The sequence below is a fragment of the Lepidochelys olivacea genome, assembly GCF_965140295.1.
Source record: "Lepidochelys olivacea isolate rLepOli2 genome assembly, chromosome: 5".
In the NCBI taxonomy this organism is placed as follows: domain Eukaryota; kingdom Metazoa; phylum Chordata; order Testudines; family Cheloniidae; genus Lepidochelys; species Lepidochelys olivacea.
In genome coordinates, this window is record NC_140415.1 from 13,045,633 (window position 1) to 13,069,582 (window position 23,950).

Consider the following 23,950-nt stretch of genomic DNA (forward strand, 5'->3'; position numbering starts at 1 on the left):
GTCATCACAGCATGGCATGACAACACAGTGGTGGTTTTCCTGGCACTGTGTCACTGTGATAAGGCATGATGATGGGTTTTCCTGACAATGACACGATGGTACAATCACAAGTTTTTGTGACACCATGTCACTGCGCCAGGGCATGGTGATGGGTTTCCTGACAGCATCAATACATTGTGATACAACGGTGGTGGGCTTTTTGGGGCGGGGTGACACGACGAGAGGACCATGTCCTGACACGGTGACAGGTTCCCTGCTGGGGACTCGTTACTGTACTGTACCGTGACATGGGGTTTTTTTGGGCATATTCTGCAACATTCTTCTTGCCCCAGGCCGAGCAAGGCGAGGCCCCTCCTTGCAGACAGAGAGCGGGTCACAGCCCAGACACCTCGTGTGCCGTCTCTGGGGCAACGGGAGCTGCCACCAGCCTGCCAGGCCCTTCTGGGAGTGGTTTCGAGAGGGGGCGGGGCCTGAGACAAGGACACCGGCTGCGAACTACAACTCCCAGCAAGCGCCGCGGCCCTGAGGTCATCTGTGCGGGCCTCGGCGCCCGCTGCGCCGGTCGGGGCAGTGCGCGGAGGAGGCCGGGAAGGAGGCGGGAGGAATCGGGGTTCCGCGCGGCGGAGGCCGGGATGGAGGAGAAGCTCAGACGGGTAACGGTCACTGCGCGGGCCGGGCGGCTGCCGACTGACGGTCCCCGCGGGGGGCCCCGCAGAGAGGAGCATGTCCGGCCCGAGTCCGCCCGGGATCGTCCTCCGTCCCCGAGCGCCCCCCCCCCCCGCCGCCCCCGGCTCCTGGCCCCTGACGCCCCCTGGCCGCTTCCTCGCAGCGCGGCCACGGTGTCCCCCACCAGGCCTTCCCCGCTTCCCCCCCGACTCCCCACTGTGTGCTACCAGTGGGCCCCCCCCGGGTTTGCCCCCGCTTCCCTCCCCAACCGTCACCCCCCCCGTCTCCCCGCTGTGCGCTGCCAATGGCCCCCCCTTCCCGGGGTTTGCCCCCGCTTCCCCCCCCCCGTCTCCCTGTTGTTCGCTGCCAATGGCCCCCCTACACGAAGTTTGCCCCGCTTCCCCCCCGTCTCCCCGCTGTGTGCTCCCAATGCCCCCCCCCGGGTTTGCCCCGCTGCCCCCCCCCCGACTGTCTCCCCGTCTCCCCGCTGTGCGCTGCCAATGCTCCGCCCTGGTGTTTGCCCCTGTTTCCCCCTAGGCTGTCACCCCACCCAGCTCCCCGCTGTGCGCTTCCCAATGCCCTCCCCCGGGGTTTGCCCCCACTTCCCACCAGGCTGTCACCCAACAGCTCCCTGCTCTGTGCCCCCAGCGGACCCCCGGTGTTTGCCCCCACTTCCCCCTAGGCTGTCACCCCTTCATCTCCCTGCTGTGCGCAATGCCCCCCCCCCCTGTGTTTGCCCCTGCTTACACCTAGGCTGTCACCCCACCCAGCTCCCCGCTGTGCGCTTCCCAATGCCCTCCCCCGGGGTTTGCCCCCGCTTCCCCCCTGACTGTCACCCCCCCCAGCTCCCTGCTGTGCACTGCCAATGCTCCCCCCTGGTGTTTGTCCCCATTTCCCCCTAGGCTGTCATCCCTCCATCTCCCTGCTGTGCGCAATGCCCCCCCCCCCGTGTTTGCCCCTGCTTACACCTAGGCTGTCACCCCCCCCCCCAGCTCTCTGCTGTGTGCTCTCAATGCCCCCATGGGGTTTGCCTCTACTTCCCCCTAGGCTGTCACCCCCCCAGCTCCCCACTCTGTGCCCCCAACGGCCCTCTCCCGTGTTTGCCCCCTCTTCACCCGAGGCTGTCATCCCCCAGCTCCCCGCTGTCTGCTCTCAATGGCCCCCAGGGTTTGCCTTTGCTTCCCCACAGTCCATGCCCCCCAGCTCCTCTCTATGTGCTCCTAATGCTGCTCCCCCCCCCCCGGTGTTTGCCCCGGCTTCCCCACAGTTCCCCGCTGTGTGCCCGCATTGGTCCTCGGGCCCATGCCCTGGTTTTGATATATGCTCCCAATGCCTCCCTGTCCCTGCTGTGTGTCCCCAATGGCACCTTCCTGGCCCGTGCCCCTGTCCTCATTGTGTGCCCTCAGTGGACCCCCAGCCTGTGCCCCTGTCCCCTCCATGTGCTCACAATGGGCCTCCCCCCCAGCCCGTGCTCCATCTCCACTCTGTGCCCCTGCCATGGGCCTCCTCTCTTCGGTGTGTGCCATCAAATATTCTCCCATCCCAGGCCTCTCCTGCTCCCTGGTGTGTACGCTAAATATTCTCCCCTTGTAGTCTCCCTTGCTCCTAGTGTGTGCCTCAAATCCCCACTGTGTGCCCCAAATCTCCTCAAGACCTCCCTTCTCTCCCCTTTCCTTCTCCCCCACCCCCAAGTGTGCCACAAATATCCATCCATCCTATGGAATGTGGAGGGGTACATTCATAATATATTCTGTATATTACTTACTAATGGGTAGGGTCACTTGGGCTTACTTGAAGCCCCCTGATCCTTCTCAACAATTTTGGGGGATAGGAACTCTGTAGCTTATGGGCTGTGTTTAACTAGACACTGTGCTTTGCACAAAAGTTTGCAGAGAAATAGATATGTGCTCAGGAAGAACAGGGGATGCAGATTCCACATCCCACTTCAGTAGCACAGGCTGGTGTACACCTATGTTATCCTAGATAGTGCTTTCCTGTCTCCTGTTTGTATGGAGTATTAAACCAAAAACCCTTCTTTCTTATTATGGTTGTAACCAGAAGAAAGGAAGGGGAATGTTTAAAACAAAGCAAAGTCCCATTAAAAAAGTAGTCAGCTCTAATTTAGTGTGCCTTAAATGATGTCTGGGCTGGTAGCCTTGGTAGGTTTAAGGTACTGTACTATTAAGATAGTGTTATACCAATAAAATAAAAACCAGCATGATCTTATTAAAGGGGGAAAGGCAAAATGCCACATTTATTGTGAATACAGAAAGAATCATAGCAAGCAGTTAGTTATAGCTATAACATTCCATTCAATTTCATATTTATTCACACATTCATTCATACACACACAGAGACACAGGTTCTGCAAGGTTGTTATCATAGTTACCAGCCTTAGAGTTGCTCATGCCAAGCCACTGACCAGGTGGCCTGGACACGAGGAGGGAGCAGGGCCTTGTTAGATGCACATCTGATGCTCCTGGAAGTTGGTTTGCAGAATCAGACCCCAAAGTTCTCACTTTCTAGAGTCCATTTTTATAGGAATTTATTCCTATGCCAGTCTATGGGAATTGCTTCATCATGCTGTTGCTGAATTAATCAGCAGATGGCACATTTCTGACGGCTCCCTGTTGTTCTTCGGTTCTCCCATCCTTGAGGCTGTTGGGTGGATTCCAGTCTGCCGTCCGGGGGTCCTCTGATTATTTCCACTTGATGCCTTCTTCGGCCGATGGACACTAGATTCTTAGGCTAGCAACTCCCTGATCATTCAGTTACTATCCACACCAAGCATCCATCCTCTATCTCTATTTTAATCACAATTGTTAACAAAGCGAGATAAATACAACAAAAGGGCGGGGAGTCTCTGTGTGCTGTTTCTATTGTTACAAAGTATTGCTTTGAGAACAGACTCTGTCTTAGGATGTACTAACACAATTAGCAGCTTGCAAGTTTCACAAAGAGAGGGAGAGAAACAGTAAAAACAAGAGACCAAAAACCAAGAGACCTCTTAATTAGTAATACCCTGGAATTTAAACTATGGGGAATCAAAATTATTTGTGATTTTTAATACAGAACTTCTTTAATATGATCCAACAATAGATCTTATGTGTCAGAAAATTGTGATTTGCTGATGTAAAGCTGCCTGCAGTGACTCTAAACCAGGAGTACCAGCCTCAGGGCAGACTGTTTTTGAAGCAGGGCACAAACACCAAATTGGCTGAGAGTTCTATAATTAGATAACACCAACCAATTATCAAGTATAAGCTCCTCAGATGCTATACAGCCTTAACATGCAGTCACAGACAGTCCCCTTGGGCACTGTCTTGACATCCAAGTAAGCTTACCTTTGTGATAGATGGTTCCTTACACCAAGAATCACAGCGATATTCAGGTTACACCCAGTCTCAAAGGATCAGTTACTTACCCCTCGTCATCCAAGACCCTTAGATCTTACACCAAAGATGATGCTTGTAGCCAATTTTATAATAAACTGTAGAAAATATATTAAGTAGGAAAAGGAAATGAGTTATTTATAAAATTAAAGCAGGTGAACATACACATCCAGATGAGTTACAGTCTTAAGTTTCCAAAGATAATAGAAGCTTCTCTATTCAGCAAGTTCTATATGTCCTTTAGGACCCTGGGGAATCCGCAGACTATATCTAAAGGGTCTGCAAAAGGTGACTATGAAAATAAAGCAGCAAAGAGTCCTGTGGCACCTTATAGACTAACAGACATATTGGAGCATAAGCTTTCGTGGGTGAATACCCGATGAAATGCATCCAATGAAGTGGGTATTCACGCACGAAAGCTTATGCTCCAATACGTCTGTTAGTCTATAAGGTGCCACAGGACTCTTAGTCTGGGTCTGTAAAAGCAGCAAACACGGCTACCCCTCTGATACTATGAAAATAAAGTTTCAATCAAAAGTATGTGAATCCTCCACATGCATGTCAAAACCTGGAAGTGTTGTCAGTACCATAGAAGCCCACTGTTTAGCACCCTTTCTCACACTACGTCAAATGCTGTGCCAAGCACACGCAACATTTATAGTTGAATTCTGTTCGGTCGGTTTTCAGTCTAAGACTTCTATGATAGAGGTCCACGAATTACAGGTTGAATTTCGAAAGGGGTCTACATCTCCATTCAAAATTTTTTAGGGGTCCACAAATAAAAATATGTTGAAAAGTACTGCTTTAGGGCTAACCCAGGCTAAGAGGCTGTGGACCTCTGGTTTATGCTTAGAAAACTTTGCCCTTCAGACCTTAAGCAGCATAGAGATCCAGTTCCTTCTTGTTAGGTGTCTTTCTCCCCCTCCTCCATAGTGCTCTGAGCTGCAGACTCAGCTGATCGGCGGAATCCACTTGCATGGCTTGTCTTTAAAATGAGGGGGACAGAACAACCAACGTCTTTTGTCCTCTTTAATGTCCCACAATAGTCCATCGGTAGGATGTAGGGCAGGATGTAACACCTTCTGTGGGAAACCAGCACTTCACACTGGTTAATGTCTTTCTACTATCTGGTGATTTACAGTCAGAGAGGCTCACAATACAAATGCTCAAATATTACAATATGGGATACAGATGTTATAAATGAAATTAATGCAGGCAGCAACTCACAGGCATTCAATAAAGTCTAAACACATTCTTATAATTCTTGTAAACAATACTAACCCATATACGTAGCTGGATTCAGTCTGGCTCATCTTTGTCAGTGTTCCGTTGAGACTTATGGGGACTTTGTCAGGAGCTAGCACTGGGTTTGCCAGCATCACATTATGTTGTGCCAGGTTCCTGTCAGGAAGATGCATTCCATCGTGTGTCGATGGACCCCTGGAACTTTTGTAATATTTCACTACAATAAAACGTCATTGCTGTACATTTCCAGGAGGTCTGGCTTTTCCCCCAGGGCTATAACCTTGCTTTCTCCAGTATGATTTAGGATGAAGGCCACTGATTAAGTGAGAGGTACAAAGCTCAAGGTCAATATTCTACTCTGGTGGGAGTGCAGAAAAAAGAGTGTGCCTTTTGAACTCTCCAAGTTCTGCTTGGTCTGTTGAGGTGAACAAGGGTGATATGAAAATGGGTTTTAGATTTCATAAAGATATTTTGAAATGACTTTTTAAAATCTCACACTTCCTTCCAAGGATTTTGTTTATGAAGTGTCTAGTTCATGCTGCGGTGTTCATGTGGTTTGTTTGTAACCTGAAATCACTGCTGATGTTAAGTCTCTCATTTTCTGGGCTTTTATTCTGTGGATTCATACCACATTTAAATTCAATATAAAACCATTTCAGGCTAACCTGACAGGAAGAATAGTTCAGTGATTAGGGCACTACTTTGAGATCTGGGAGACCTAGGTTCAAATCCCTACTCTGCCACAGACTTCCTATATGACCTTGGGCACATCAGTTAGACCCCTGATCCTTAAAGGTATTTAGGGTCCTAATGTCCCTGGGGGAAGTTTGAGGATCTGGTCCTTTGTTAAAATGGGAATAATAACATCCCCCTATTTCACAGGGCTGTTGAGAGGGTAAATACATTAAACATTGTGGGAGGCTGAGATACTATGGCAACAGGAGCCGCAGTGTGTTCTGTCTTTGTCTGGCTAGAGCAGATCAGCCAAACAGCTTCTAATCAAGGCTACAGTTGAATTCTGAAGAAAAACTATATTTAACACCACTTGCTGGCAAGGTAACTGGGTTGCCTAAAAGCCAATTATGGTTTTAAAAAATTTCTTTAAATATAAATTAAAGAACTGCATTCAACCACAATGTACCTTCGAAACTGTTTAGGCTTATCTGTGTTAGCATGCCAAACAGTTTTGTATAGTATTGGAAATTCCAGACTGTTAGATTTTACCAGATGTTGTCTACTATTTCATTGTCTTGAGAGTGTTGTCCTGAAATCTTATCCCACTTTGCATGTGAGCTTTATGTGCTCCTTCATGGTTGCAAAGGGTGGCATGGATAAGCATTCATGCCGTGCTCCCCATCAGTACCCGGCCAGGGCCAGGGAAGCTAATGATCCAATCAGCAGACTAAATTTGGGGATGAACCCTGTGCTTCCAGTCTACATTTGTGCTTCTACCATTGCTACAACCAACGGTAGTGCAACAATGGAAGATCCTCCTCAAAAAGTATAGTGTAGACAAAACCCCGCAGACAGGAGTAAGAATTGTGGTTGATGGCTCTACATTCTAGTCTCTTGCCTGATATTTAATTCCAGTTCCTTAAATTAAACCATTTACCTTTTTTACTCCCACTTTCCTGGCAGGTTACTTTATGGCTTAAAAGGACATTTGGGGATCAACCCATTCCACAGTACGAAGTGAATTCACGGACTGTTGATATTTTATATGAACTTGCGGAATGCAATGAAACCAGAGACAGGGATGTCTCCCTCGTGATAGATGACATGAAACAGAAGACTGCTGAATATGAGTCAGAAGGTGAGTGTGGAGCTTCAAACTCCAGTTACAGTAAAAACGCCTTTTTCTAAGTGACACTATAGGGTTTGGGTTTCTATTTTCTATTCACTGTAATATCTTATAAAAAGTGTAAAAAAGTAGCAATAGGCAAGGGTTTTCCTGAAATCCAGCTATATATTGTCATACACTGCGTACACAAATACTTTTCTCCCAAAAGTGACATCAGATTGGCCCACAACAGTTTCTTAAATCAACTTGAGCAGGCTGTAAAGACTGACAAGCAGCTTAGCTGCTAAACTTCCTACACTGCTAAGCTAGATGGCACAGCACGGAAATAGTGATACTATATGTGCAAGGGTGGGGGTCAGGGATAGTGTTGATCTCAAGTGTCTGAGCCAATGCTAATCTCTAACTAAGGGAAGCAATTTAGGATTCTGAAACAGCAGCGATGTTATTTAGCAACTCCTTAGCTAATCATAGGGCGTGAGCACTGGATAAAATGGAGAACAGCGATCAGTATTTCTCGAGCAGCTCAGGCCACCGTAATCATTTTTATTTTAACATTTCATATACTAATAAAAATCACTTGCAAGGTTTTAATTAGGTAGGATTCTATAAGTTTACGATATCATAAGAATTCCGATACTGTATGCAGGAGAATTTCTTTCTTCTTTCCTAATCGCTCCCAAAAATGTGTTTTGTTTTTTTTTTTTTTTCCCTGTGTAGTCTCCCAATGAATCATAGAATCATAGGACTGGAAGGGATCCTCGAGAGGTCATCTAGTCCAGTCCCCTATGCTCATGGCGGGATTAAGTATTATTTAGACCATCCCTGACTGGTGTTTGTCTAACCTGCTCTTAAAAATTTCCAATTATGGAGATTCCACAACCTCCCTAGGCAATTTATTCCAGTGCTTACAATTACCTTGACAATTAGGAAGTTTTTCCTAATGTCCAACCTAGCTTCTTGTCTATCCTCAGAGGTTAACAAGAGCAATTTACCTCCCACCTCCTTGTAACAACTTTTTTTGTACTTGAAAACTATTATCATGTCTCCTCTGTCTTTTCTTCTCCAGAGTAAACAAATCCAATCTTTTCAATCTTCCCTCATAGGTCATACTTTCTAAACCTTTAATCATTTTTGTTGCTCTTCCCTAGACTTCTCCAGTTTGTCCACATCTTTCCTGAAATGTGATGTCCATAACTGGACACAGTATTCCAGTTGAGGCCTAAACAGCAAGGAATAGAGCGGAGTTACTTCTTGTGTCTTGCTTACAACACTCCTGCTAATACATCCCAGAATGACCTTTTCTTTTTTTGCAACAGTGTTACATTCCTCACAGATATTTAGTTTGGGATCCACAGTGACCCCCAGATCCCTTTCTGCAATACTCTTTCCTAGGCAGTCTTTTCCCATTTTGTATGTGTGCAACTGATTGTTCCTTCCTAAGTGGAGTACTTTGCATTTGTCGTTATTGAATTTCATCCTATTTACTTCTAGTTTGTCCAGATCATTTTGAATTTTAATCCTATCTTCCAAAGCAATTACAACCGTACACAGTTTGGTATCATTCGCAAACTTTATAACTGTGCTCTCTATGCCATTATCTAAATCACTGATGAAGATATTGAACAGAACCGGACCCAGAACTGATCCCTGCGGGACCCCACTTGATATGCCCCTCCAGCCTGACTGTGAACCACTGATAACTACTCTCTGAGATCGGTTTTACAACCAGTTATGCACCCACCTTATAATAGCTCCATCCTTAGTTTGTTCACGAGAAGGTCATGCAAGACAGAATCAAAAGCCTTATTAAAGTCAAGATATACCACATCTACCACTTCCCTTCCCACCCCGCCCATCCAGAAGGTTTGTTACCCTGTCAATGAAAGCTATTATGTTCAACTTGTTCTTGACAAATCTATGGTGACTGTTACTTATCACCTTATTATCTTCTAGGTGTTTGCAAGTTGATTGCTTAATTATTTGCTCCATTAACTTTTTGGTATCAGAGGGGTAGCCGTGTTAGTCTGGATCTGTAAAAACGGCAAAGAATCCTGTGGCACCTTATAGACTAACAGATGTATTGGAGCGTAAGCTTCCGTGGGTGAATACCCACTTCGTCAGATGCATGCTTATGCTCCAATACGTCCGTTAGCCTATAAGGTGCCACAGGACTCTTTGCTGCATTATCTTTCTGGATACTGAAGTTAAGATGACTGGTCTGTAATTCCCTAGGTTGTTTGTATTTCCCTTTTTATAGATTGGCACTATATTTGCCCTTTTCCAGTCCTCTGAAATCTCTCCTTTCTTCCATGACTTTTCAAAGATAATTGCTAATGGCTCAGATATCTCCTTTAGTATTCTAGGATGCATTTCATTGTGACTTGAAGACATCTATCTTGTCTAAGTAATTTTTAACTTTTTCTTTCCCTATTTTAACCTCTGATCCCACCTCATTTTCACTGTCATTCACTATGTTAGACATCCACTTGCTACTAACCTTTTTGGTGAAAACTGATACAAAAAAAGTCATTTAGCACTTCTGCTATTTCCACATTTTCTGTTATTGCCCGTGCTGCACCCTCCCCTCCCCCCCAATTGAGTAATGGGCCTAACCTGTCCTTGGTCTTCCTCTTGCTTCAGGGATTCTCAAACTTTACTGCATCGCCACCCCCTTCTGACAACAAAGTTACTTTATGACCCAGGGTGGGAGAAGGGGCCGCAGCCTGAGTCCCACCCCAGGTGGGGGTGGAGCTCAGGCTTCAGCCCTGGGTCCCAGCAAGTCTAATGCTGCCCCTGGTGACCCCATTAAAATGGGATGGCGACACACTTTGGGGTCCCGATGCACAGTTTGAGAACGGCTGTAAATGCATTTGTAGAATGTTTTTGTGTTATCCTTTATGTTGCTAGCTAGTTCAATCTTGTTTTGTGCCTTGGCCTTTCTAATTTTGTCCCTACATACTTGTGTTATTTGTTTATATCCATCCTGTGTAATTTGACCTAGTTTTCACTTTTTGTAGGACTCTGTTTAAGATCCATCCAATAAATTGTTTATGTTTACAAAATGGAGCACAGCACATTGAACCTTAAACTGTGTCTTTTGTGTCTGATTAGAGCACCTTGAAGCAGAGACTGTGTATTCTAAATGTGTACAGTCCCATGCACACCTGTGATGAATATTAAATGAAGGTAACTATTTGGTTTTTCAGTCAACTATCTACAGGATCTTCTCATGGAGAGTGTGAATCTTTCCTTCAACAGTCTCTCTAGGGCAGGCACCAGCTATCTGAACGCATTGGTAGATAGTGCAATGGCGCTTGAAACAAAGGACACTTCCCTAGCAAGGTAATTCTTCCACAGTTTGCTGAAGTCTGGGTCAATGGTGTCCAACCTTCTCAGCTTGAGACCACAGTCAGTACTCTGGGGCCAGCTTTCTGCCCTGTGCCACTCATGCAGCACAAAGGGAGTGGAAAGCACCTGCAATTCTGGGGTGGGGGAGTTCCCAGTGGATGTAGAGACGAAATGGCCATCTCCTACTCCTCCCTCCTTATACTTCCTGTGGCAGGTCAGGGGTGAGGAGAGGGAGTAGTTGAAGGATGCTGCACTCCAGCTATCCCCTGCTGGAATATGGTCCCTCCCTGGGGGCTCTTATGCTAGCTGGCACAATTTACAGCAGCTCCCACACTACTCTAACCTGGACTCAGCAAAAGAATCAGGGAGCTGTAACTGGCTGCTCATTCCCAGCTTCTCCTCTTTTTCCCCTCTCTTGGGCTGCTCTGAGTCAGTGTGTGGAGGTGGGAGCCATCCTTTGCTAGCCACTCCCATAGGCACAGAGGGAGCCAGTCTAGCTGCTGTCATGCTCTTCCTGGGGCCCCCAGAGCCAGCAAAGAAGCAGGCAATGGAGTAGTCAATGTTACTCTCACCTCCTACTCCTGTGGTGCAGCAGGTGGCCAGCAGGGGCGCTGCTGAGCGCTTGCAGCAGGGAAGGACCCATAGCTGCTCCCTGGGCAGCTGCAGTGTTTGGCTGATTCAGAGGCTTCTGAAGAATTGCAGGGTGTGGTTTCAGGGGTTGCATTTTCAATTCATAATTAAATAGACTTTTCCTTAATGTAGTCATCCTCAAGAGCCATGGGTTGGACACCTCATTATTTCAAATCTGATTCCCTAAAACCTGCCCGGGTCTGCCCAGCCCCTCATCCTTTTGGAGAGATTTAAATTGAGTATTTGGCTGTGTACCCTGCGTAGATTTCTCAGGTGAAACCATACAAAAATGAGGTTCAGTCTGGCTCCCTTAATAAAAGTAGGGGTTTTCCATGTGCCTTTAGCTAAAATGTCCCTTTCTGCCTCTGTTCCTCTCCTTCCTACTCCAGCTGTTGTGCAGTGGGGTGTGCTCAGGTTGCATGCCATCATCTGTCCCAGAAGTGGTTGCAGTTCAGTTAGTGCATGTTTATAGCTTGTGAAATGCTTCATGATAAAAGGAGCTGTATACATGTGTATTGCATAGCAATTAAAATGTTAAGCTATTTTGAATTTTATGTACATTGTCAAACACTGGCTTAGAGAAGTTCTTAGCTATTTGGATTGTAAGATAGTATAGAGAGACCTATCAGATTTGCCATGATTTGAGAAAAGTTTATGGGAAGTGTGAAAGAAAATAAGTGATTATATAACCCTGAGCTTCAGCAGAGTTGACTTCTAAAGAGATCAATGAAATCTCTTGTTTCATTAGCTTCATCTCCGCTATCAATGATTTGACCTCAGATTTACATGCGACAGAATCGAGAAACAGAGAAATGGAGCTTGAATTGACCAGCCTTAGGAAAAAGCTAACTGCAGCTCTGGTGCTGGAAAAACATCTCAAAGAGTGAGTAGTGGGGGAAAAAGGGAAAGAGCTGAATGGGGTTTGCTGGTCCCCTGTTCTCAGCAACTTTATTGTCTATGAACAGTAACCAGGATATCTGAACATTCAGTTCAATATTGCTCTACTTCACCGCAATTTAAACCACTAGTCAAGGTCCTTGCAGCAAATTTACTTCAAATAGTCAAAAAAGGTTTAAAAATCCCAAGCCTACAATGATGTAATTAAATATTATGGGTTGAATAGTGCTCATAAGTACGTGCCTGCATCTCCCATTTATTGCTTTGTGCACAGGTTCAAAGTGAGCATATTTTTCTGAGCATGAGCAGTGTTGTTTAGTGGTAAAAATAAAGGACTGGGTTAGAACAAAAAAGATTCCCAAGAAGATTCTTCTTTAACCAAAAGATTATCAAATTCCACTAAGTCTACCAGCGACCTCACCATGCAGATTTAATTTACATTGAAGTGCTTGGATACTACAGTGAGGGGCACTACAGTAAACTCTAACTATTGTGGCACTGAGAGCAGCAGCAGCATAGCTCATGTTGTAGAACTAGCATTCCTGTGTACTTGTCCCAGCTCTGCCATTACTGCACTGCAGTTAAGTTAGTCACTTTTAGTTAAGTCACTTAACAGTTGTATTCCCAAGTTCTCCACTAACTAATCTAGTATAGTGACCCACCAGGCGGTTGTTAGAGTTTTCATGCAGATGCCCTGCTATCAGTAGGCATATCCTAGGGTCTTGGGAATCTTTGGGGTATCTGTGCACATGGAAATCTCATCCCACCAATAGACTGGTGGAGAGACTGAGTGCAACTCCGTTTTCTGCTTCACTTTGTCCTTCCTGTGGGTATTTACTTGAGAGTGTTAATTTGGCTGAAGGTTAGTAAGCCACATATATTCACCATAATTTTCTTCTTAAAGGGACCTTAAAAAAACAGAAGAACATCTGGCAACGGAAAAAGCCAAAGCCGACAGCCGAACCCAGAACATGAAGTTCCTGAAGGATAAATCTGAGGACTTTAAATTCAGGATCAAGGCTGCAGAGGTTGATGATAAAAGTCTTCTACCAGTATTCTTAAAGGAATATGTGATTATGTCAAAGTCGGCCTCAAAATGTATGGTTTCACTACTAGTTAGAGACATATTGGGAGCTTCTTAGCCTCCAAGAGGGGGAATCTATTACAGCTGACACTTGGAAATAAAGTATGGTTGGTCCCTGAAGGGAATCGGTTGTAACTGATCCCCAGTCACCTTTCCTGCAGAGCTGGGGATAAGTGGATGGATGTTAAAAGGTAACAGAGGCCTTAGGGGTTGAATGTGTCCCCTGCTGGAGTGGGGTGGCAAGTAGTTGCCCCAATATTTTAAAGTTAGGGAAGTTCCTGCTAATCATATATAAGGCTATGATTTTGTCATACAAATATTTAGTCATTTCACAACAGGAGGCGGGTAGGAGGAACCATACTCACAGAAAGGTTACTGTCTGGGGGTGTGGGGGTTGAAGAATGAGCTCACCCCACAATGGTGGCTTTATTAAATTGACTTTAATGATTACCATGAACACTGCTGTGCCAAAAATATAGCCTTAGTTGTATACTGGGAGGACAAATGCAAATACTTAAGCAAGTATGTAGCTTTTTACTCACATGAATTGTCCAATTAAAGTCAAAGTTACACGTGGGCTTTAAGTGTTGGAGGACTGGGACCTTAAAGCAACAGTTACACGTGAGTAAATTCAGGTCCCCCATTACTCTTATTCAACAGAAAAATAGCTGTTTTTTTCCAGTGTTCCTTGATACAGAATCATAGATTCAGGTTGGAAGAGACCTCAGGAGGTCATCTAATCCAACCCCCTGCTCAAAGCAGGAACCTTCATAAATTTGCGGAACCTTCATAAATTTAAAAACGTATAAGCATGGATTATAGTTGGAATTACTCTTCACATTTTTCTATACAGATGATATCAGAGAGCATGTTCTCTTCCAGTGTCATGATTTTGGTAGTCGTACAGTGTAACGTGCATTGCATATTGGTTACTTGACTGATTCTGAAACCCAATGTTGGACTAGTTAAGCACTATATGAGAAATAAAGTTTCCCAACCCCCTTATGATGCAAGTAAGGGTGAGTGTTACAGGCTACTTTGACAGAATAACTATGTACGATAGTCTGGCAATTTTGAGGGATAAGTGTTCTATTAGTATGATGACATTTTACTAGGTAAACCTACTCATGTCCTCTCTGAATGCTCTAGTCATGCTGGTTTTCTAGTAGGTATATTGCTGTTTATGCATGTTGCATTAGCCACTGACTCCACAGTTAAAGTTGCTTGGAGATTAGCACTTAAAACAGACCTAAATTCCTGCTATAGTTAACTTTTTTTTCTTTTTGCCTGCTTATGTTAAAATACAAGTAAGCATCAAAATATCTCTATGCATTTTCTGTTTAAATTTTTGTGATGAATAATGTATTGTACACTGTCTGTTCAGTAGAGGAGCAGGGTGTGCTGTACAAATTGTGAACTGTTTTTTTCTCTTGTAGGAACAGCTTTCGGCAAGCGGGATGGATCCTTCCTTGACACATCAGTCATTAGTGAGCCTCTCAGAGGTGGGTGTGTTGTGACAAGAGGGGCATTTCTGAAGTGGTGCATGTGAATCAGCATTTGTTTGGATAGTTTAAGGAAATAACATTTCTCCATATGGATACTTGAGTACATGTGTACGGTAGGGATGGGCCCAAACCAACATCCCACATACAAATGCCTCTGATGTGTGGGGGTGTCCAAAATCTAATCTGTGATCCAAATTTTACATCCTGAGGCCACCTCCAGTTTTATGTGAATATAACATTTTTGGATATAATTGTGACTACATAAGACAATAATGGTGTAATTTGTTAAAGGGACACTGTCACAATACTTTCATTTTTTAAAAACATGTTTTCTGTGTTTCTAATTGTGGATTGTCCAGCTCTTTGCTGCTGCACATGATGTCTGTCTGAGTGTGTTCTTTCTACTGTCACAACACTAATATCACCCTGTTACCATAACCGAGAGAATTCCAAACTTGAAATGTGCTTTTTGCCAGTTATGTTGTTTTATTTCTTGCTTGTTAGTTAGTTTGAATGATGAGTATAGCCTAGTCAGTTTCACTTTGTGGATGTCATGAACTAGCATTGTTTGGCAGTATTTGGATTGCAAAATGTTGCAGGAGAAATGCTGGTTGAAAAATGTTCCCATTGAAATCTTAAATTTAAAAAAATAGAAACTTCTATGTAGGTCTTGGTTTTGTAAAACTTTTGTTTTCTCATAGAGCCTAAATATGGGGGCAAGTTTGACTTGACAGTGTTTTTATCTGTTTTGCAGAGTGCAGAACAAATGTTTGGGGTGGAGGGGTTGTAAATTACTGCATCATAATGCATCATGGGTTTATCTTTGACTTTTAAATAGCTTTAGTGCTGGTGAAAGTTGCTTGATCAGTAACAGTCAAGAGTTAACTCTTTCCTTTGTGCACTGAATGGGTACAGCACCAAAAGTGGCGGTGGAAGGTTCCCCACACTTTCCCACCTATGTGGCTCAGCCCTGTTCTGTCAGGGCAGCCTCTAGGTGTTAGTGTGTAACTCATTTCTTCATGATCTATTCAGTCTTGGCCTGTGCTGAGATCACCAGCAAGGGTCTCAGGTAGTACCCATTGCGAAGGTGTTTTTCTGTGACGTGGACACCTGTCCACTGGGTTCTACATTGAGATCAACACCTCAATTCACACAGACCAGCGAACAGCCATCAAATGGTACACTGTGTTTAAAGACCTTGTATTTTTTCATAAGGGTAATACAAAAATTTGCATTTTTACTTCAATATAAAACTTAACTGGATTTGACTAAATAAAATTGTTGGAATATTAAATCCTGGGAAGAGTTATAGATCCTTAATCAGAATTACAGCAACAATGGGCTCCCTTAAAATCTATACAGAATAAAACATTTGGAAATTCATAAATGCTTTGTTTTACCGATTTGCATCACTTATACCAAATTAGATTGCAGAAATATAACCTGGTGCTTTGCTGTGTTCACAGAAACTGACTGAACTAAAGCAACAGACTGTGCCTTTGAAGAAGAAACTGGAGTCCTATTTAGACTTAACTCCTGTAATTATTTCTTCTTCTACTACTATTATCTTCTAGTATCCTAAACGTTTATGTGCATATATAAGAAAATGGAATAACTTTCTCTTTAGGTGCTATACTTAGGGATTAATTTCACTGTCAAATTAACTTCAGGGGGTGGAGGTTGTGTTTGTAGCTGAAATATTTTATATGTAGACAGACATCAAAATGTAAATAAATTCTGTTGCAATGGAGTTGACAGGCTGACAGTTGTGCTGTGTCTGAACTCTGTGTATGTCCCTTAATGAATTGTCTAGATGAAGGATTTTGCTTAAACAGAAGGCTGTTTAAATAGTTTCAATAGATAGATTTTGCTCTTTCCTACCATAATGCATGGGAATCGAACTCAAATAAACTGGTTGGATAAGCTAGGCATCAGGTGAATTATCTGGAAAAGTTGAGAGGAAAACAAAAGTCTATGGCACGGTTATTTTCCAAAGATTATCAATAATTTTAAACGGTATATGCATCAAACTTTGAATCTGCTGGTACATACCACCATTACTGTTACTCATGTATGTAGCCGTATAAATGGTTACAGCATTGTGTAGTAATTGGAGTTCAGTTAAGGGAACCTCTGTAGATAACTGTACAGTAATTCAAAGCGATTAGAGCCAACAGTAGTTTATAAATCCACAACGTGAGAGGTATCCAAACCCTTGCTTTGTATGAAGTGGACAGGTCACCTGTATGTGTTGGTTGGGGGACAATCTAATTGCAGCACTTGCAGAGCTCCTCTGCAAGTGGATGAAAGAAGCAATTCATGTTCCTTTCTCAAATCAGTGAGGGATTCTCCCTCTTGGACATAAGGAAGATGCTGTAACAATTGGGAGGGTAGCACTGTGATTTATTAAATGAACCTATGTGTCGAGATTCACAATTCTACCTCTCGTATTTATCTGGCCCCATTCTTGTAGTCTCTGGGCGCCTCACAATCTTTAATGTATTTATCCTCACAGCACCCTGTGAGGTAGGGAAGTGCTATTATCCCCTATCCCAGATGGGGAAATGAAGTACAGAGCCATTAAGTGACTTGCCCAAGGTCACATGGGGAATCTGTGCTGGAACAGGGAACTGAATCCAGGTCCTCAGCTAATGCCCTAACAACTAGACCATCCTTCTTGTCTTCACCAACCCGCTCCTTGCCATGAGTTCCCCACTACACACATCCTTGCTGCAGGCCTGACCTTAGATCAGTGGTTCTCAACCTTTCCAGACTACTGGACCCCTTTCAGGAGGCTGATTTGTCTTGCGTACCCCCAAGTTTCACCTCACTTAAAAACTACTGCTTAAAAAATCAGACATAAAAATGAAAAAGTGTCCCAGCACACTATGACTGAAAAATTGCTTCCTTTCAAATTTTTACCATGTAATTATAAACTAAATCGTGATCTCCTCCCCCCCCCCCCCCCCCGGTTGTTAAACACTGATATAGCATACAGAGCAGTATAAACAAGTCATTGTCAATATGAAATTTTAGTTTGTTCTATCTTTGCTAGAGCTTTTCATGTAGCCTTTTGTAAAACTAGGCAAATATCTAAATGAGTTGACATACCCTCTGGAAGACCTCTGTGTACCCCCAGGGGTTTGTGTACCCCTGGTTGAGACCCACGGCCTTAGATGACCATTGCTACCCCTGCTACAAAAACAGAAAGCTTCCTGCTGTGTCATTCCTGGGGAAGGGGTGGGGCCTGGCTCTATCCTAGTCCCCAGAGGCAGTTTGCTTTGTTCTGTCAAGGGACTCGAGACACCAAAATTGGCTTTTAATCTTCCCATTTTCCCTATCTTGCTTTCAGTGAATGTGGAAGGCTCGGCCTCCCCTGCCCCTGAGCCTTTGTGCTTCTCTTATCACTGGCTGAGTGCCTGAGATGCTGAGTGGGGCGAAGAGTGTTCCTACAAGCAGGCTATGTGCACATGTGGGCACCTTCCTATCCAGTGTCTGGGCTGCAAACACTGCTGGAAATGTTTAAAGCCAGGCTCTCTTGATCAACAATTTTGCAAATTTCATGGAGATGTTTCTTTTAACATTAGGCCTCATAACAGCTCTTTCAAAATCCATTACATTTGGGGTTTTTCTATCTTTAATTGCAGCACTTTTTGCATCTTGGGGGAATGCATGGAGACCATTTGTTTAGCCCCCACTCCTCTCCTATCCTTTATTAAAATCTTTTGGGTGAGGAGAAACTCTGTGTTTTCAAGCTGAAATAGGACTGTCGCTACTTGCAGTTAACGTGCCATTTTTCTTCCTTTTAGAATCCTTCTCTTGCTCGAGTGAAGATTGAAGAAGCAAAGCGGGAGCTGGTAGGAGCTTTTGTTACTTACAGAGATTTAAATGGACACTGTCACTTCCTGAAAAAAATCATCTAAAACTCCAACGTAGCTGATGGTTAGGTTCGGGTTCATCTGCCTCAGATTCTAATCTTGATGCTCTCCAGAGATAAAGATCTGGGTATAAATGTGGCTCAGATTAGATAGAAGTGATTCTTGTTGATAGGGAGGAACAGATGTTGAGGGAAGGCCCAGCTTTTCAGAGTTCTTTAGATGCCTTATTCTCACTGCAATCAGTGGAAGTTAGTCCCCTAAATAGCTTTGAAGAACTGTGCGGAAGTTTTGCGCCACTTTTCGAGGGTGCTTTTTGCTAAAATGGTTTGCAGTCTCTAGGCCCTTTTGGATACATCACTCGCTGCTCTTGGATTCTCAGAGGGTAGTTGTGGCCTGTAATGCATTTTTTTTAATCAGCAGCTGGACAGGAGTAAGGCCATTTCTATATAAAACAGACTGCGCAATGGTCGTCCATGCATTTGTCACCTGCAGGCTTGATTGCTGTTAAATGCTGTGTATATGCTTCCTTTTGAAGTCCACATGGGACTGCAGCTGCCCTCCTCCTGAGTGTCATGGACTAATATATACATAAAACCTGTGCTTTAGTTTTTGCACTAGCTTCCTACCTGCTTCTAGATGCAATTGAAGGTGTTGATAATCATTAAAGCCCTATACAGTCAGGATCACAGTTATGAGACCATCCTTCTCTTTGGACTGTACCTCTAGGATCAATGGTGAGGCACTTATTTCATGAATTTGATCCTTCTCCACCACTGGTAGGGCTTTCTCAGGTGAGAGTTTTTTCACCTTAGTAATTTGCTTTGGCAGCCTATCTGTGTCTAGTAATCCTTCCGAGCATGATGGGAAGCCCACCACATATGACTATCATTTGTGCATACGTGTGGAATTTGTATGTTAATCTCAGTAAAACAAGAGTACAAGGTTCTCCAACATTCATGTTCTGTGCATCACATTGTAAGAGATTGTGTCATGGGCTCTCTATTCACCCCCTGTTCACCAGCTGCTTGGTTCTAAAAATGTTGCATTCCAAGGACCATGAGGATCACACAGCATGGACCAGTGGTGTCAGTTTGGAAATAATTACTGTGATTTAGCCTTTTAGGTTCCTGGCGATAAGCTCTCTAGATGTTAGTATAACAAACAAGTTTGTCTTGTTATAGTCCATAAACAATGGATGCTTTATTGGGTTTGATATTTGGAGATTGTCCTGGGAACAATGCAACACTGTCATAATATTTAAGAATACTGTATATCTTTTTGGGTCATCATTTGGATTAGTAATGCTAATTTTGGCTGTTTGTAATGACTCATTTTTCTCTGTTCAAGAGCTGCTAAATGCTATTATATTCTCAACTAACTGTGCTCTGTACTGAGTACTGATAAACATCCCACACGAGTAAGGCTCTTTCAGTCAGCTGGGTTAATGCATACAAATGATGTCCAATGGGGCTGACCGTTAGAGACATATTTGTCTAACAATGATGTAAAAGTTATTTGCATTGCCACTGATTTCTCTTGCTTCTTTCTCCTCTAGAATACTCTTGAGGCTGAGTTCTCCAGTAAAGTGGACATGATGGCATTGTCAGTACCAGAGCCCAGCAAACGCCGATTTACCTAAAGTCACCTGTGTGGGAAAAGGACTGCACTTTTTTTTTTTTTTTTTTTTTTAAAGACTTTTTGGGTTCCTAAACATGGTGGCGTATTCCACACTGTTGGGGCCTGCAAACTTGCCATTTTTCTGCCAGGCGCACAGATTTTGAGGGTTTCTCATAGCTTTAGTTTTGTAAAAAGTATGTATATTTCTGTTTTCTGTAAGGCTGAATAATAAAAACAAGGCTTCCTTCTCTATGTATTTTTATAAATATGAGCTAAAACTGGTAAATGACCTGCAGATGGCGACCTAATCAGCAAACAAGCAGTTTTATGAATGGTTCAATGTCTGTACCAGGTATCTTCTGCTTTACTAAATTAGATCAACTGGGGAAAAAGGGAGGGAAGGAGGAAGAAGTTGGGGCTTGATAGAAAGCTGTCTGGTTAGTCTTGGTCTCTTCTTCTACCCTATCAGGTTCTGGATCTCTAGTCTTGGAAGGGTCCTCTATTTGGTGAGTCAAGAGAAACTAGACAGTATTCGTTATTACATCTTGTGAGATGAGTCTCCTCACCCAACATCAATCACTTTTCCTTTCTCCTCTTCAAATCCTTTTTAAAAATGAATGTAGAGTTCTAGCTGTTAAGTCAAAGTTTAATTACTTTCCCCACTTTAACATAACTGGTGCCTGCTGCAGACATAGATCGAAGAGACTGACATGGAAGGCACTGAGCATAGTAGTAGGGCACTGACAGTAGTAAGGTCACTATAGCCTATTCAAGCCCTGCAGCCCGCCAACAAGGAGGATGCCTTTTTCGGTGGGATGGACAGCTGCCTGCCATCACCCTGAGCTCAGCGCCTCATTTCATAGAGATCACTTAACAGCCTTTGGCTGGCAACAGCTTTCACTGCTCACCTGGGTTGGATTTGAATCAGTGACCGAGAGCTGAAATCTCTTAATACTGACCTCTTGAGGGTCTCCACTTGCCCTGCAGTCTAATCAAATTAGACTATATCAGAGGGGGGCAAACTACGGCCCGGGGGCCCTTCCCCCACTGTCCCCCCTCCCCTGCAGCTGCGCGGGCAGTGTTCTGGCCTGCCGCTCCTGTTGGGCAGCGTGGCGGGCTCCGGTACGGTAAGGGGGCGGGGAACGGGTTTACACCGAGTTAATGCTTGGTTTCCTTCCTTGTGCTCTTCAGTCCGTTATGATTAATACTAAATCAATGGAAGAAACTCCAGAGAACTTGCTGTAGTTCAACTATGAGGGGAAAAGTGAGAGGAAAAAAAGATAAAGGTGCCTAATTGACTCCTCTAGTGCTGGGAGCGCCTAAGCTTTTGGCGCATGAAGCCTGGAGAACGTAGAGATACAAGCAACGGCTGAATGAGCAGGCAAACGAGGGGAGAGGAGTTAGTTGCATCCATTAGTCACCACTTTTGCATGCCAATTACTGTCCCCTCCTTCCGCTGCATTCCCCCATTCAATGTACAGTAGGGACTGGGCTTTGCTGGACCTATAGGAGGATCTACTTTCTCCATGACCACCTTCCCACTTGTGCCTACCTGCCGCTTGATACAATACCAGCATGGGATCTAGGGCCACGGTGATCTTGATGGTGTGTGTGATCAGGAGCAGGAGATCTACAGGGCTGGTGTGCTACACTCAGCCTCCTTTGTGATCCTCCCCAAATCTTTCCCTGAGGGGGTGATTTGAAGAAAGCTCCGTGGGTTGAATCTCCATGGGAGTCTTCTGGACCATCTCACCTTTCCGGAGGAGAGGACTGTTGTGGTTTGGCTGTTAAATGGTAATGTTAAATAAACCAGGATTAGGGCCATTTACCCTTGTAGATGCGATTGAAGGTGTTGATAATCATTAAAGCCCTATACAGTCAGGATCACAGTTATGAGACCGTCCTTCTCTTTGGACTGTACCACTAGGATCAATGGTGTGGCACTTATTTCATGAATTTGATCCCTCTTCACCACTGGTAGGGCTTTCTCAGGTGAGAGTTTCTTCACTTCTTTCTAGGCTCAGCTAGCAGGACCTCACTTCTTTCTAGGCTCAGTAGGACCTAGAGGCTTCAGGAACATCAATCTACTGGAAACATTGTGGCCGTGGACTAGCTGGGAATAATACTTGTGAGACTTTATTCAGTTCAGCGCTAAGTTAAGCCCTTGATTTTAGTACCGTACACTGCAAACTTGCATTGTTCTACATCTGGCTTTGCAGCAGCAGCAGTACCTACCCAAGCATCCACACTATGCACGTTGATATTGGCCGACAGCCTGACTATACAGTCAGCAGCAGAGGCTGGAGTTTGACTTCAGTGCTACTGTCCAAAGATAGCTGGATTGCTACTCTTACTTGGTACTGCTAGGAAACGTCTTGGGGGGGGAATCAAACAGCCATGTGGTAGCTCTGTGCCAGAACTGAGCCATCTGCTGCAGTCACATAGATCAGCTGCCAGTTGTCACACAGCACAGTTCAGCTTTCAGTAAGTGTGGTGAAAACCAAATAAATGTTAGACCTTGACACTTATTTTTAACAAGCGTTCTCAGTTCTTCAGTTACATAGTGTTGTAAATGTACAGATTGCTTTACAAAACAGTAAGAGATCCCTCATCATTGGTATTGTACATTATGAAACTGTCACACAACTGAAAATACTCCAGACACTAGATAATCCCAGTTCCATTTAAATTATCTGTTCATATTTCTGAAAGACATTGCATCAGATTTTCAGAGGTGCTGAGTATACACCATTTCAAGAGAAGGCCCCTCCTCCTGCCAAGACTTGTGTGCTTACTTAGCTTTATGTAGTTTCATTGATTTCAAAAAGATTTACTCACTGACCATAAAATTAAGCAGGCATGAAGGCTTTTGCAGGATTGGGGCCAAAAGGCCCAGATCCTCAAATGTATTTAAGCACCAATGGACACTTTTGAGGATCTGGGCCAAAGTCAGTATGAGTTACGGAATTGTTCAGTCTCTGAAAATCAACCCAGTTACGCTTATCACGTACAAAAGATACTTGACTATAATGCAATAATCTGACCCAAAACAAACACTATTCTTCCATTGAGAATATCAAGATACAAACAGGTCAAAAACATCTCTGGAAAAGAAAAATTACACAAGTACACGTTCATATGTGTACATTTTACTATACGATGATAGTTACTTTTCCTATTAAATTACAGTTAATGTAATTTTAAAAAAATCTACTGTCAGATATATTACCTGGTTAGTGTTTCCCAATCAACAGCATATGCCTTAAAAGAAAATATGGAGGTGCTGAAATTAAGATAAAAACTAAAGAAAACAAAAACAAATCCAAGGGGCAAAGTTAAGTTTGTTGTTGAAAATTTTAGTTTAACATTTTTGGTGGTGGTGGTGGTTGTTTTTTTACGGATTTTTTTTCAAAATAAATTAATGTAAAATGTTTCTGTTTACAAATATTTCAGTGCAATTTTTTCAAACTTTTCATTCTCTAGTATTCAAAAGATCATTTTTTGCAATAGTATTTGGGAAATATTTATTAACAAATAAAACTTTACTGAAATGGTTATTAAAGTTTTTCATTTACCAAAAATGTTTTTTGTAAGCAAAGTATGTGAACAACATTTCTAATAATTTATCCAATGAGAATTTTCTTTTTGGTTCCATTTTGAACAAAAAGAGGTTCAAAAAATCCAGAAGTAGCTCTAGTATTTAATAAGAATGTGACTGTGATGATGATGATAGGGTAAGATTTAAGAAATTCTTAACTATTCATTTCTTGCTTTAAAATACTTGTGGTTTGTAAATGAGGCAATAGATAATTCTGTTCCATTCAGGTTTATATACTATACCCATCCCACTATTATCTGAGCATTCAGTTGTCCTTCAACAATCTTAA

General features: G+C 43.6%; 1 protein-coding gene across 1 annotated transcript; it reads left to right on the top strand.

Annotated features, from left to right (window-relative positions):
- The first annotated feature begins 523 nt into the window (after positions 1 to 523).
- Positions 524 to 20,315, top strand: HAUS1 (HAUS augmin like complex subunit 1). Its single transcript, XM_084628997.1, has 9 exons — positions 524 to 653; positions 6,942 to 7,116; positions 10,311 to 10,446; positions 11,831 to 11,965; positions 12,884 to 13,007; positions 14,500 to 14,565; positions 16,035 to 16,106; positions 18,378 to 18,425; positions 20,002 to 20,315. The coding sequence occupies exons 1-9, from the start codon at positions 633 to 635 to the stop codon at positions 20,083 to 20,085; spliced, it is 861 nt and encodes a 286-aa protein (XP_084485123.1). The 5' UTR covers positions 524 to 632; the 3' UTR covers positions 20,086 to 20,315.
- The last annotated feature ends 3,635 nt before the right edge of the window (positions 20,316 to 23,950 follow it).

Coding starts and splice junctions, on each gene's coding strand:
- HAUS1 (XM_084628997.1), top strand. CDS start 633: ATGGAGGAGAAGCTCAGACGG. Junction 11,966..12,883: donor CTGGAAAAACATCTCAAAGA/GTGAGTAGTGGG, acceptor TTCTTCTTAAAG/GGACCTTAAAAAAACAGAAG. Junction 16,107..18,377: donor CCTATTTAGACTTAACTCCT/GTAATTATTTCT, acceptor TCTTCCTTTTAG/AATCCTTCTCTTGCTCGAGT.